The sequence below is a fragment of the Haemaphysalis longicornis genome, unplaced genomic scaffold (genome assembly GCF_048455015.1).
Source record: "Haemaphysalis longicornis isolate Haplotype H1 unplaced genomic scaffold, Haemaphysalis longicornis Haplotype H1 scaffold_12, whole genome shotgun sequence".
Taxonomy (NCBI): domain Eukaryota; kingdom Metazoa; phylum Arthropoda; class Arachnida; order Ixodida; family Ixodidae; genus Haemaphysalis; species Haemaphysalis longicornis.
Genome location: NW_027526225.1, coordinates 110,216,965 through 110,232,042, shown reverse-complemented (window position 1 = coordinate 110,232,042; position 15,078 = coordinate 110,216,965). Strand labels below are relative to the sequence as shown.

The 15,078-nt window shown below is 48.7% G+C and overlaps 1 protein-coding gene across 2 annotated transcripts; it reads right to left on the bottom strand.

Annotated features, from left to right (window-relative positions):
* Positions 1 to 1,279: 1,279 nt before the first annotated feature.
* LOC144163230 (peroxiredoxin 2-like) lies at positions 1,280 to 8,993 on the bottom strand. Of its 2 annotated transcripts, none has more exons than XM_077694091.1 (6): positions 8,877 to 8,993; positions 3,921 to 4,058; positions 3,677 to 3,793; positions 3,363 to 3,485; positions 2,245 to 2,375; positions 1,280 to 1,449 (listed from the first exon to the last, which is right to left on the bottom strand). In XM_077694091.1, the coding sequence occupies exons 1-6, from the start codon at positions 8,948 to 8,950 to the stop codon at positions 1,367 to 1,369; spliced, it is 666 nt and encodes a 221-aa protein (XP_077550217.1). In that variant the 5' UTR covers positions 8,951 to 8,993; the 3' UTR covers positions 1,280 to 1,366. The 2 variants fall into 2 exon arrangements, with proteins under 2 accessions (XP_077550217.1, XP_077550216.1); XM_077694090.1 differs by lacking the exon at positions 8,877 to 8,993 and adding an exon at positions 4,903 to 5,060.
* Between the last annotated feature and the right edge of the window lie 6,085 nt (positions 8,994 to 15,078).

Sequence of the window (15,078 nt, the reverse complement as noted above, 5' to 3'; positions counted from 1 at the left end):
TACAGGGTTTCCACAAAAGCCTGATATGTTGCATTTCTGTATGGTTTGCAGACTAAAGTGGAAATGCCTGTTTCTCTGGTCCATAGCTCAATTTCCACGCCAGTGCTGTAAAGTGTAAATGTGTGGAATTTTATTTCTCTAACAACTGCGCATGTCAGTGTAATGTCACACCACTTCAATAGCACGTGGGCATGCCACCACGCCTCTGTAATGGTGTTCGATATTTTCTGGCATGAGAAACATTTAGTTCTAAAATTTCCTTTAAAATAAACCAAAGACTGCACCATTTGAGAGAGTCTTGATTAATATTGTTACGTGGCGGCAGGACAATGATGAGGCGAACCATGGGCGATGGTGGAGTGATGTATTTACAAGATGTTGCCGCAGAGCGATGCGATCTACGTATTTACAAGCGGCCATGATCGCTCGAGCAGCGAGCCTGTGTCATCTACTATTCTGTCGTCGTCAGTGATGGGTCCCACGGAGCTACGTGTCAGCATCCACTTGCGCTTCCTGCAACGATACTTTGATTGGCCATATTGGGTTGCTCGTACCACATGCAGTTTCTTGCCCTCTGGACTAGCCCAGCCTAACCTGGAGGGGACAAGTTTGGAAAAAAAAAACTGAAATACAGGCAAACAAATTATGAAGTATTCTGATCCTTTCATGGTGTTAACAGAAACCAAATGCGTGCCCACTGTGACGTGGTGTATCTTTTGTGGCACAAAGAATTGATCCAAGTTTACTGTAGACAGATGAACAAAGTAGCAGCTAAGGTTTGCCAAGCTGTGATGCAGGCATTACTTAGACTATCCTTAGACCTGGGAGTCAATTGACCTCATTTAGGAGAAATCCCCAGGATAGAGTATTTCTGCAGGAAAATTTGCCATGCACCTTAAATGCAGCCGTACCGCTGCGAAGTAAAGCTACACAGCTTTCTTGGAACTTCGCAGCTGAAGAAAAATTCGTCTTGGGCCAGACCTTTCAGATCCCTCCCTCAGGGTTAGCACTCTTTCTTTTTGACCAAGGAGCACAAAAGTTAACAGTGCAAGTTCTGCGTTCTGGTTAAATTAACATGCAAGGGCGTTTACCTCATTGTATCAAGAGCATCGTTACTGGATAGCCTTAGACTGCTGCAATGAAATTAACAGTCACTCCAAGAGCAAAGGACTGCTTTTCAGAGTTCAACAGGCTCGAAACAGTGCTTCCTCAGAAAGCTCAGAATATCAACTTGGGTATCGTCTCTCACACAACCGAATACACACAACAGGGTCTGGAAAAAAAAAAAAATGTTTTATTAGCTTAGGTGAACACAAGAGGACATGAGACACACGGGGCTTTGGCATGTAGCTGAAGGCTGTCAGATCTATTGTTTGGCGAAGTAGGCCTTGCTGCCCTTGGGATCCGGCTTCATGGTGTCGCTGCCAGGCTTCCAGTTGGCAGGGCACACTGCGTGGACGAGAGAAACAAAAAGGGGGGGGGGGGGGGGGGGGATGAGACTTAGTTGTTGAAGGGCCTTAGCAACATACCGGCCTGTGCGTATTGACAAGAGGACAGATGTAACTTGTGAAAGTCTGCAGCAAACAAAACTTCCGTAAAAAGTGCACGCTCGGTGCCCGCGAGTTCATGCCACGCCACCTGTATCTAGAGGAAGCTAGAAGGGCAAAATGGGTTGTTTCACTTCTAGCTGCCATGCTACAAAAGTACTCGAGACTTCAAACCATTCATTTTAAGGGGGACTCATCTGATCACATTCCTATGGGACTTGCTAATTCATGACCCACAAGCTTAAAAAGTCCCATGTCATTGTTCGCTGGAAAACGCTTCTCCACAGATATTAAAAATAAACAAAACCGATTTTGGTTCGTTTTTACTGGATGGCACTAGCTGTCCAGCAACGAGGGGTGTTTCAGTAGTGACATAACTAAAATAAACCAGGCCATTGCAAACAATCGCATGTATTTGCAAAGCTTTATAACATTGGTGCAAATAGGCAAGTCCCCCTTAAGCAAGTTTAGATTTGCGATCGGCACACTGCAATACACATCTGCCAATTTTTGCAACACTGGTTCTAAAATTCTAAAAAAAAAAAAAAAATTAGGCCCCCCCCCTCAAGCATTAACTGCAGTGTGCAATGGTTGAGGGAAAAAAAAGGGGGGGGAGGGGTTGGGTTGGAAGGCCCGCGGTGTGCAGGCAAGACTACTGCAACAGTGTACAATCCAAGTGAACTGGACAAGTACTCACCTTCGCCATGCTTGTCGGTGTACTGGAAGGCCTGCACCAGCCGCAGGGTCTCGTCCACGGAGCGGCCAACCGGGAGGTCGTTCATGGTGATCTGGCGCAACCGCCCCTTGTCGTCGATGATGAACAGGCCACTGGGGCGAGAAAGGCGGCGGCAAATCAACAACGCGATCCAGACGAGCGTTCAATAATACACCAGTTCAGAATCCGGGCTATGCAAGCACCACTGCATAAATGAAGCAGAGCAACAAGTGAATTGGAACAGTGCTTAGGATTCAATTAAAGGGACAGACAATCCATCTTGTGGAGTGCACGTAGTATAGCTCATGAACACAAGAACTTTATATACTGGGTAACCGCAAGTAATTTCTAAACAAACAAGCGGAAATAATAAATGACCTGGCAGAAAGGGAAAGGAAAGGCTGCACATCATTTTAGCCGGGGACGAGGATAAGATGCCTCCTAATCTCGTGTGGACTTAAAACTATGTAGCCGCATGGCTCATCAGCATAGTTGCCAGCTTTTCTTTTGGAGACACACAGGGCTGGTTGATATGAAAATTTCAAAAGTTCTAGGGTGCTACCAGCAAAACCGTGTCAGTTTAAGGCGGTTCAAGTGATACCCTTTTATTTGGAATAAAGGATATTTTTGGCCGAAATCGCAGGTCTGTCCCGTTAAACTTTGCGCGGAATAATCACTTAAGGTACCACAGTTTGTTTTTGATCTGTCGACAGTCAACTTGCCCCAGTTTGCACCCAGCACAGCACGGTTTCTGATCGAGGAGTGGCATAACTGGTGTATAGACGCAGTGGCTCGGTGGCCAAGGCGTCGCGCTGCCGAGCACGAGGATGCCGGTAGGATTCCCGGAAGTGGCAGCCACTGTTCCGATGGAGGCGAAAAGCAAAAATGCCCGTGTGCACGAGATTTCGGTGCCCGTTAAGGATCCCCCGGTGGTCAAAATTAATCCGGAGCCCTCCACTACGGCGCACTTCATTGTCTGTGTTACGTTGGTTCATTAAACCCTACAGTACAAAAAAAAAAATCACAACTGGTGGATAGTGAGGAAGTTGGGGGGGGTGGGACAAAGTGGGAAAAGGGAGTGGCAGAGAAGAGATACTGACCGGAAGGGAATGCCCTCATCCTCCTTGAGGACACCGTAGTCCTTGGAAATCCTCATGTCCTTGTCAGCAAGCAAGGGGATGTTCATCGAACCGAGGCCGCCTTCCTTGCGGGGAGTGTTGATCCTGCATCAAGGCAGGAAGTTGCTGAACTACACGAAGTAGATAGGAAAGCGCCAGTGGACAGTGAAAAATGCGTAGGAACTTTCGAAGTTCCAATAAATATAAAAAAAAATCGAGGAAATGAAAGAATTTAACTATCCGCACGAAGACATGCACACCATAGGAGTCTGCAGCCACGGCAAAATCGCTCTTACCAGGCCAGGTGAGAGAAGTGGCTGTCGGTGGAACACGCCACGACCTCGCAGTTGATTTTCCGGAACTCCTCCACGCGGTCACTGAAGGCGATGATTTCCGTCGGGCAGACGAAAGTGCTGAAAGGATGAGCGCAAGCGCAACGATGTTAGAGACGTAAAACTCGGTAAGCGGTTCTTCACGAATGCCGGTATGAAAACTGCGCACACAAAACAATTAGAGAAGGAAGAACAAGTTGCTACTCACAAGTCAAGCGGATAGAAGAACAGGACGAGGTACTTATTCTTGTAATCGGACAGCTTGATCTCCTTGAACTGGCCATCCACGACAGCCGTGCCGCGGAAGTCCGGGGCGGGCTTCGCCAGCTTAGGCATAACCACGTCCCTGAATTTACGAAAACGAAAAAAAGACGACGACCAAAATTAGAGCAACTCTGCGAGACTTCGCTACGCAGGATACAGGTGCGCCAAGGGATGTACCAAATACGCGTGGCAAAGGGAGCGTGCGCGCGCGCAGCTGTCTGGCAACTGTACGCGACACGGGGAAAGGAGACGGAGAGGAGACAGGCGGTGACGGAAAGGCGATAACTGCACACTTGTCCGCATGAAAGTGCCGCTGCGGCATGACAAAACGTCAGTTTCCTACAGCAGTAATTACTAGGAGCGTACAGCGTATGACGCAAGCAAGGTGTCACCCGGTGAAGAGCGGACGACCGCACCGGCGAGGCCGAGCGCCCATGCGTTCCGACACACCACGATATTGATCGCCGGAAGAATACCCCGCTCTCTCGACGAATCCCGTTAGCGTGGTAGCTTCAACAGCTTGACCGCGGCAGAATAACCCGCTGAAAAATCCCCGAAACTGTGGAAACCGGAAACTTTTTGCGTCGCTTTGTGTTAACAGACAAAGGGTCGCAACGTGCGACCGCTTCGATTGGCTGCGAACTCTCGAAATATTACGCGATATTGCTTCAAAGAGCGCGAATTAATGGCTGTTCATGGCTACTTCAACTGGGTTACGCCCATCAAAATCGGGTTGCAACAAATCCGCACGTTTCGTGGTTAGCGCATGCGGCGGTACTAGTTAACAAAGGCACAAGGACACAATGCCGGCACCGCGACAGAGTCCGAATGAATGGGAACGAAGCGAACGTCAGCATCGCAACAAACGCGCTTCGCAGCGTTAAATTTCAGGCGCAAATTCACGCCCGAATAAACAGTCAACTCACATTATTTGAGGTCGAGCGACGGAAATGAAATAATCCACAGAGACACCGGACACCCCGTACAGCACGCCACCAGCACTGAGCGCTATCTGCGAGCGGAGCGCGCGCAGCCTTCCGCTTTTGTGCGTTTGTGTCGGCGAGACCGGCGCGTCACGTGACAAGGGGGCGGACGCGTGAGCGCGCGCCGGCAACGACGTCGCTCTGCTTTCGAGAATGTTCTTGTCACCGTTGTGTGCAGGCGGCCTTAGTTCCTGAATTGTCCGCGCATTATTTATTTGTATTGCTTCGCGCACTGCACTTGTATGGAAGGGAAAAAAAAGAAACAGGCAATGTCGCTTCGATTTCATTCATTCAATGTAGATCCTTACCATCCGATACTGGAGAAATCTCAAATATCTTTTCTGAATACCTTTATCTCAAAAACCGCGAGCAGCCGGAGTAATTAATTCTTTCGGAATGATTGTTCCCGCAAGACCCGTAAGAATACGAAGGAAAATCGCGTGCCGGATTGTCTCCCGAGCTCCGCAGACGGTCCGGAACTAGCGGCCTAGGAACAGCTCGATGAAGCGCGCGCTTTTTAAACAGGCTTCAGGCGCTCTCCGCGCTTGCGCAATGAGGCGTTGGCTTGCGCTTTGGCAGTCGTCTGTGACACATCTGTGAACGTGCTCACAATAACGACCGCTTTTGTACGCCTCATTGACCAGTTGCTCAACAGTGAGCGACTAGCAAGGTGCTCTAAACTGTGAGCGTATTAACGCATCACTCTTGATGGAAGAGTATCTTGAAAGCAGGCGCGGAAAAGACGTTGACCAAGAAAAGAAATACAGAGGACGACGCGCTAATTTCTTTAAAGAAACTCTAGGAACTCTTCGTTTTAAATTTCTTTTCTTGGTCAACGTCTTTTCCGCGCCTGTTTTCAAGATGAATCAACACCAACTCGCCCAACTTTCCATCCTGTGAAACTTTTTCGTCCTGGGATTTGCGTACGGAGTGCGTACGTGATTACATAACTGGCAAGGTTTTCTGACCCGTAGAAGGGCACTGAATGATTAGGGCGGTTAGAAGGCAACGTCTTATGATGTCGTTCGGAGAAGCGCACCTTACGGGAGCGGCGCGCACGCAACAGGCCCCGAGGGATTTCCCCCCTCGCGGCGGCAGTTTTGTGACGCGTTACAAATGATGTAATCACGGATCGCTCACGCCCTTCCTCGCCTTCGACGTCGCCGCGGCCGACTTGACATTCCTGGCGCAAGTCTCGAAGGGGGAGCGAAACCGGCCACTACGTCACGGCGGGTTCCCAGAAGGCGCGCTACCATACATCCGAAAGTGGCAGACGATGAGATGTTTGAGTGGCGCCCCCTGGCTCTGACGTCGGCTTGGGACTCGCGCCGCTGTCGTCTGCTACACTCCGCTTGTGAATGCCTTTGCTAGAAATCACCCGCTTTGATGGGGCAACGTGTAGGCTTCCATTAAAGGTAGTAAAGGCACTGTGACGGCATAATTTATGACGAACGAACCAAAATATTTTTTTTATTCTGATGGAGACAGAAACGAGGCAGCAATCCTAGCGGAAGCCCCGTGTTACAAGAATTTCTCCAGGGACGACGAATGCACTTATCTCGGGAAGAAACAGTACGTGCAGGTTCCTTTCTGGGACTTCTGCCCTCGAACGTGAGCCGACGGTCAGCCTATACTAGTTCATAGAGCTCTTAGACCAAACTTTAGGTAGTAGGCCAGTTGCGCTGCTGAGCACGAGGTCGCGGGTTCGATTCCCGGCCGCGGCGGCCGCTTTTCTGATGGAGGCGAAAAGCAAAAACGCCCGTGTGTTCGAGATTTCGGCTCACGTTAAAGATCCCCAGGTGGTCAAAATTAATCCGGAGCCCTCAACTACGGCGCGCCTCATCGCCTGCGTTGCGTCGGCGCGTTAAACCCCCAAAATCAATCAATCATAGGTAGTAGGCCAGCGTCTTGACCACCTCTGGCGGCTCCATGCAGAGCTTCCTTCCGTAAGGCCGGCGGCCCACCTGAAAATTTCGCCCGCACGAAAAACCGCGAGGTCCGTCTATCCTTCTAGTAAGTACAGTTGTTAAATGAAACGCGAACACAAAAATATGAACCAAAACTCACAAATAGCGATATTTCTTTCCACGCAAGTCAAAATACGCGTGGGTTAGGTTTAAGAACAAGTTGGGAAATGTGGCTTTCCTAAATATACCAATGTGCCCCATTATTGGACCTCAACGAACAGCATTTTTCAATTTTGCGTGCTCTGGTTCATACTTTCGTGTTCGCATTTCAGTTGCCCGTGACTGCACTCTATACAGGCCGGTTGTGCTCGTGACAATCCCTAGGCTACTGCTAGGCCGAGCAGCCGCTGTTAGGTGATTATTGCGCAACACTGACAAAACTGCCCAGAGAGGGGTCTTTCCTTCTCTGTCCTTATCGTATACACGTAGCTGCGGCGGCGGCCGTACGCGAGTTTCCGTAGCGGTGCGTCTCGTAGTTGCGCTTGCGCATTGCGCAATGCGACGGAAGACCCGGCAGCGCTCCTATCCTCTTTGCACATTGCTTTGTACTGTTACCAACCGGTACGGACGCGCGGCGCCGAGAGCGAAGTTGCGTCAGTTGCGCCTCAGGCGTCGTTCTTTGCTGGACGCGTCGGACACGGAACAACCGCGCAAGGGCGATTTATGGCTAACTTTACATCGCTTTTTTTTTTTTGTTGTTGTTGGTAATATTTTGTCTCGAAGAGAAAGCGAGCGTCACGGAAACGCTCTGCGTGACGAAGCCGCCGCCGACGCTTCGCTTGAAATTAACCGACAGAAAAACGTCGCATTCCGCTTCCCACGCGCGCAGCGTTTCGTTTCCGGTGGCTTCTTTTGTTCAATTTTTCTACTTTTTTGTACTTTCGGGAAAGTGAAAGTCAGCGTTCTCTTCCCCTTTTTTTGTAGGCGAACGCCGCTGGCTTTTTATACAAAAACAGGTTCAGTGACGATGACCCATAATGGCTGTGACTTGAAATGACCCGCAAACACGCGGACAGTGCGTAACAACGGCAGAGGTCAGCGCAGTCGACCTTGACCTTTCTCGGCACGTGGACTCTCGAACGCGCACCCTGTCGACCTCTATAAATCGACTTGTGATTACTAAATACTCGCACGGTAGTTTTACAAACAAAGATCTACAAATGCGACAAGTCCAGCGTCGAGTGACATTAGTAGAAACTCAACACAAGGTCCATTTACTTGGGAATATTTACGCATTACCAGACCGGTTCGCTTAAAATTTTACGCAACTGTCGATCAGCGATACAGTTGTTCACAAATGAAACGCGAACGCGAAAATATGAGCCAGAACACACAAAAGCGCGATTTCTTTCCATGCAAGTCAAAATAACGCGTGGCTTCGCTATAAAAACAAAGATGGGAAACGTGGCTTCCCGGGTATACCACTCGCACGTCATTATTGGACCTGAAAGAACACCATTTTTTTATTTCAATTTTGCGCGTTCTGGTTCATACTTTAGTGTTCGCATTTTATTTGCTCATGACTGTTTAGGTGCCTCAAAAAGTAAACAGAGCAGGGGTTGAGATTTTGAGGGGACTTCTCCGCCATCTCCAAGTCACTTTTCAAGAAAGTCATGCTAATATAAAATCAGACAGCACATATTCTATTTACACTGGCAGCCGCACGAGATAGAAACCATTCTAATTTCACGAAGGCGTGCTCTGTTTACTTTTGGGGGCACCTGTAGTCCAGGTGAGGAAAAAGCACGAGAAAGCGCTAAGTACACATTGTCGTACGGGGACACGGTGTATTGCACTTGGATTGTTTTACTCGATTTCTGACCTAACGTGTCCTTGTTAATCGCAACTGATACCTTTAAATGTTCCATGCTGCTAGCTGCTGTTATTCTAAAGCGGTTCTCTCGGCCGTAACGTCAAAACCACTCCTTGTTCTAGGATGAGTTCACTTACTCTGTGATCAAATCACTCTGTGGAACCATGGTGAGCAAGCTGCGTTGTTTCGGCTGCTCGCAAACCGTCGGCATAGCTTCCACGCCGTCCCCTCCGTCAGCTGCTGCCGCTGCTGCAGCCTGGCGCAAAGGCTGTTTCGCGCGGTCGCTGTAGGAGATCGCTGGCGGCACACCCGTCAACCTGAACAGCAGCCCAGCGCGTGAGCTAATCAGCATGAACATGAAGAAAGGGTCATAAGCACGCCTCACACATCGAATTTACTTTTGAGGCACCATATTACACCCGCTCGCAAGACGTTTCCGGCTATTTTCAAACATTTCACACAATTGTACGGCAGTTTCGGGAATGAACTGCGCGAAGTACCAGCCAAGAAGTATAGACGAACACGAACATAATATTTAAACAATGTGCGAAATTACAGCGCGTTACTCGCACGCGTAGCATAAACGTGCCAGCGCCCCCACCACTCAGACACCTGAACTGAAAAAAAAAAAAAAGTAAAAGAGGACGAGCATCGCCTCCTTTAACTATGGGACGAGGCACGTTTATGAATGAAGCTGGGTTACCAGAATCGCGTAATCCGGAACACAATTCGCACGATTGTTGATTGAATATGCAGGACGCGGTATGCAGAATTTCTTCAAAGAAGTCGTGAGGCTGCCAGCGTATTCGTAAGCTCTATATCCAGTGCAGAAAACGCACCCGCTGCTGGTACAGAACGATGCGAACACACCTTCGCGACAAGCTCAACAATGCACACTTATTTCGAACGCCCAATGAAGCCTAAGGCTTAGCGGCGGAGCGTAATCCGGCTCGCAACCTGCGGTGAATTTATGCGTTAATCACGCTTCGCAATTAACACTCCCCTTGACGTACAAGCCGAATGAGTTACCGGAAGCGCAACACTATAGTCCGACAGTGCTGCACACGATTCCAGCTCACTATGGGCGAAGAGAAACTGGCCAAAACCGACGTGGTACCTCGGCCGCCGTAAAATGAAATGGCGTCCGTTCTCGAGTGCGCGCCCACGAGCTGAAGCCGAAGCTGAAGCCGTAGCTGAAGCGCTGATGGCAATCGTTCGTACAAGCAGCTCTCTTGCAAGATACTGATATGTTCTGATATGTTATTACTTGCCCGTGTCTTTCAAACACAGGAAGATACGGCATGATGAGTACACATAACATGCCTTGGGGATTCTGGCGAAGGTGCAAAACGAAAACCCTCTCGTGTCAAGATTTCGGCGCACGTTAAAGATACCTGTCACGGTGTCCTGGTCGCGTCGCCCTGACTCGTTCCTCGAAGCTCGCGTGAGCGTACCGTCTCCCAGATCTCGCCCTTCTCCTTGGACATCTCGCTTATATATCTTCTGGGCTCCATCGTGGCACTCTCGGATTGGCGCTCTTCCTTTCCTTTTCCATATTTGGTCACAATACCGCTGTACTCCGTCGCGGCGCTAGTGGATTGGCTCCTCATTTCACTTCATATTTGGTCACGATGCCGTGGGACTTTGTCGCGGCGCTCTTGGATTGGTCCGTTCTTGGCGCGCTGTTCAACTTTCCTGGCTTTGTTCTTTTTTCAGGGGGTTGCGGTGCATCCCCTCTCAGGGGGTTGCCCTTGACACACGACAATAGTCAGGTGGTGCAAATTAATCGCGAGCCCTCCCCTCCACTACGGAGGCCTCAACTTCGGTCTGTAAAGTGCAAAATTTGGATTTATAAAGCAAAAACGCCGGCCTGTCGAGATTTTCGCGCACTTAAACGATTCCCGGGTGGTCAAATTAATTCGTATCGTAGAGCTAAATACATGAACTCGGTTGCAGCCCTCCACTACGGTGCCGCACCTCCATAGCCAAACGCAGCTGCGATGCAACACTTAATCCTTTTAAATGCGAACGCAATTGATCGAAAGTCCGGCGTCTGTAACAGCGAGATGCGTGTCGTCCTGAAGGTACTTAGCTTGCGCGAAAAGTAACTGCCATAGTAACTGTACAACAAATGCTCTGTACAAGAAATGCTCCAATTTGAGTGTGCGCAAGAATGCCCGGATACCCTGGGGATAACTCGGAAAAAGAAAAAAAAAAAGAATGAAGTAACTGCAAAAGCACAGAGTCGGCCTGAGTTGGTGACCCCCTGGCATACCTAGGCGGGAAGGTGCATTTCGTGGCAAGAGGTGGACAAATACCCTCCCCCGTGGGAGGTATGTTCAAGAAGAGCACGGAATTCTACTAGAGTAGTGGGAAATATAATAAACAGGGTGGGTAGGGATCAAAACGGGAATGTCCAAAAGGGCTGGTTACTCAGGGGGGCACAATAGCAATCGTGGACCTATTGGTGTGTTTTAAGTGCTCTTTTAACAAAAAGAGAAGACCAAGTAAAAAGGTGTACACAGGAAATTAGGAAGGGTTAAAAAGGGGATGGGAAAAAAACTATTGTAAAAGCGTAGAACTGTACATGTACAGTAAGGTTTAAGGAAGAGAGGAAGTAGTTAGAGTGGCCGCAACCGCTTGAAAATATCTGAGGTTATAGTTGGCAGATATAATCGCGTAACGGGGTGCACGAAATCATATATTACTGATAATTAGCGATAAACACGACATAAGAGCAATAGTGTAAAAGTACGTTAAAGTAGGAAGTACAAATTATAAAGGGAATAAAAGTTGGAGGAGTGGGAAGTAGCGGAAGTGCAACAAACTTCCGTAAAAAACGACTTGCAACCACAATCAAGATAGCTCAGGTAGGGATATCAGTAACAGAAACAAGGTGAAACCCCAATCAAGATAGTTCAGGTTGGAACATCAGTAACAGCAAGAACTAATATGAAGTAAAGGGGAGGAAAAACACGAGGAAGGGTGGTTGGAGGAAGTAATCAGTTTCTGAAAGGTCTACCAGGGCACAAGGGACAGCAGGACAGGGGAAGATGCAGATCGGATCACGGCAGAGAACGAAGACGGAAAAAGGATCAACTGATCAAGAGGAGTCAACATTGAGCATGATATTTCACCATCGAGGAAGCACTTAAACTGCATATATGTTTGCATATCCAGATCGCCTGTATGAAGAACGACATGTTCATTCTTAAACGAGCTTTCACATATCCGTTTAAAAAAATACTGCTGATTGCCTCCCCTCCCTTGGCTTGGTTTCGCGTGATAGATCTCTCTTCTTTCTTATTTTCCTGTGTCTTAAAAACTCTTTTTGACTTCGGTCCAGTTTGTTTATTTTTAATTGGCGTCGCCCGTGATACGTATGTGGTACGAGTTGGGCGTTTATTTTACTTTATAGCCCTTTATTTTGTCTGTCTGCCTGTCTGTCATAAAGCTCGGCAAATTGAAAAAAAAATCACAATTTATTCGCGCGGCAATGTTGCATTTGGAAACTTCCAGGCCGCTACACCACGGCATAATGATGTCAAAATGTCATGCGGGCAAACAGTCCGAAAGACCGACCGGCATCTCAACCATCATCTAGGGCAGGGGTCGGCAACCTTTTCAGGTGGAGGGCCTAGTTGCATGAATCCGACACGGTGGAGGGCCGGGCGGCAAACAGGGGGGGGAGTATGCAGACTAAGAAAAAATATTTAGCGAATTTACAATACTATTTTACAATAACTGATAAGGATCTGGCTAAGTGTGAAAATGGGGGAAAATGCCAACTGGAAGCAATGTCTCCCGTACCAAATTTGAGGTCCAAGCTGGCGTGTCGGCCTTGAGATAGGAAGAGGGGTGGGGGTTCTGACGACGTGCTGAGAGCCGCATAAAAATGCCCGGCGGGCTGCAGGCTGCCGACCCCTGGTCTAATTGTTTTTTTTTTTCCCATCCCTTTTTTTTTTAATTTACACGGATTCAATGGCGGCAATACGGGATTTCCGCCGTGTATATACCTCCAACTCGTCTGTCTTAAGAGACATTCATAAACTACTGGACACTTACCTCTGCCCTCTCCGACTGTCGTGGATCCGGCGTAATATCACCGCTCATATTGCGGCGGATAGTTTCTGTCGCCTTACGTCGGTTACACGACCGCTGCCGTTGCTGACAGCTGGCCCACATGAACACTTTGTCCAAGTAAAGGAAGATCTGCGTCGGGCCACACTCGTTCTCATTTCTCCGTGTGCGACAGGCCTGCCCAGTGTGCTCGCTCACTGGGAGGAGGTCCTGCTGTGTAGACTTCGAGTTGGGGTGGCCCTACCTCCTGCGGTACCCCGGGCGCGGCCACCGCGATACCAAGTCCAGTTTACCAACAACTGCCCCTTTTGTACGGCTCCTGCCGAAGACGCCGACACAAATAACCTGTTGTGGACGTGCCCTGCCCTGAGTGCAGCGAGATCCAGACAACTTCGCGCCACAGGCCCGCATCCTGGGAGACCCCCCCATTTCCAGCGATGGCTGTGGGAGCTGGACTTCCTCAGGGAAATGGGTGCCAACTTGTACCTTTAGGACTTTATGCCAAAAGGCATACTATCGCAATTAAAAGTTCCGAACTAAATGAACGCGGGTGCTGCCGGTTAATTACATACATTTTGAATCAAATGTAACTTCAGTGTTCTTTGCGCTAAACAGCGGGGATATGTATGACAAGCGCCAGCGATTCCCGAGTTTCGAACGGTTATGACTATTTAAACCTCTTGGTTTTCGAAGCCTCTGCGGGACGCCCTAGGACGGTACGCTGGGCTCTACTTGGGTCCGTTATCTCGCTGCACCGCCTTATTCCGGCAGTCGATTGACATCGAGCGTTACAGCGATCTACGACGACAAGGCGAACCCTTAAAGTGTTCTGCACTGAAAAAAATATAGTAGTGGTTTGGATCTACGGAGCTCTGGGATGTGGGCCTAGCACGCTTCCACTGCGCCACTCTGCTGGACGGAAACCCAGATCTGATTTCTGCTACTGGGCCTCAGGACAAAAGCTGACGTTAAGGCGGGAGTTTTGAATGTTGATTAAACCTACTGCCCAATGGTGATATGGATTAACGCTCAACGTGAACACTCGCAGAGAGAAAGACAGATTACAGATGATATGCAAATGCAGTGCGTTCAACTGCCTTTTGTTTTCTCGTTGCGTGAAGCCGCAAACAAACGCTGGCATTTAAGTCCCTTACAGCTTCTGCTTTTCTTTCTTTTTTTTTTTTTTTTTGCACTCTGAGCACGCACACAGCGTATCGCCGTGGAGATCATGCTACTTCTCCCGGATAGTGCCATTAAATGATAAATGTCCCGCAATCGTACCCGAGCACATAACGCGTAATAATCGGTACGAAGGCATGTCTTCGAACTGTCTTCGAACTGCATTCTTTATCGGTACCTATACTTTTCCGCCGATTTCCTATCTATTTGTGTAGCTTTGGTGTGGCATTACAACCACCTGGGAAATAAAAGCAATCGAAATCGCGACGAATAATCAAAACATTTTGTTCGCAATGAATATACAGAAAAACTAAGGTAAAAAAAAACTGCCACCAGTGTGTGTCCTGGTCTCAAACTTGTGATGCAGTGGTTCACAACTCTTTCGTTACAACGGGAAATCGACCAATATTGTGGTATTCCAGGAAACGTTTGTGCTAAGCTTCGCGTTTCGGCCTATATTGCAGCGACGTAAAATGCGCATGACTTTTCGTAGGATCCTGGTCTCGGTGATGGTGATCACAGCAGAGGCGCATCTGGCAATGTCTCAGGCACACTTCAGCACATGGGAGCTTCCGGAGAATCAGCACGCTATCACAGGAATCTGCAGTAATTTTTTGGTGTGTGTGGTGCACCCAGTCTAAAATCACAACAGGAATACCGCAAAAAACTAACAAAAATTCCTGTCGTACGACAAATGCGCGCCAATCCCCCCTGTGAAGGTGGTTGGAAAGCGAAGCTGTAAGCGACCCCCACAACGATTACCCATGCCACGTCACTTGAGTTCACACACGTGGCTCTACAAAAAGCGAAACAAGTGAACTGTACTTAACTACACCCTTTACAACTTCAAAGAAATATTCTTTGCTAAGGTTAAATCAATGCATGACCCATGAATGGTGGTTGGTTGAGTTGTATTGGGGAAGCACATGAGTGGAAACTTTTTTTCATGAAATTAAAGAAAGCTGAAACCCGGTGTTAGACGATCTCACTTTTCCTCCGTCTCTGCCGCCGCCGACGGAGGCGGCGAGACCGGCGGCAGAGGCGGGGGATAAGTGAGATGCCATGCGTTGGTGTGAGCTT

Bases quoted from the DNA above. Each gene is read 5' to 3' on its own strand.
- LOC144163230 (XM_077694091.1), bottom strand. From the start codon at position 8,950: ATGCCGACGGTTTGCGAGCAGCCGAAACAACGCAGCTTGCTCACCATG. The intron at 3,486-3,676 runs GTAAGAGCGATT...GCCTTGATGCAG, and splicing joins CACTTCTCTCACCTGGCCTG to GATCAACACTCCCCGCAAGG. The intron at 1,450-2,244 runs GTGAGTACTTGT...TCGTCCACGCAG, and splicing joins CACCGACAAGCATGGCGAAG to TGTGCCCTGCCAACTGGAAG.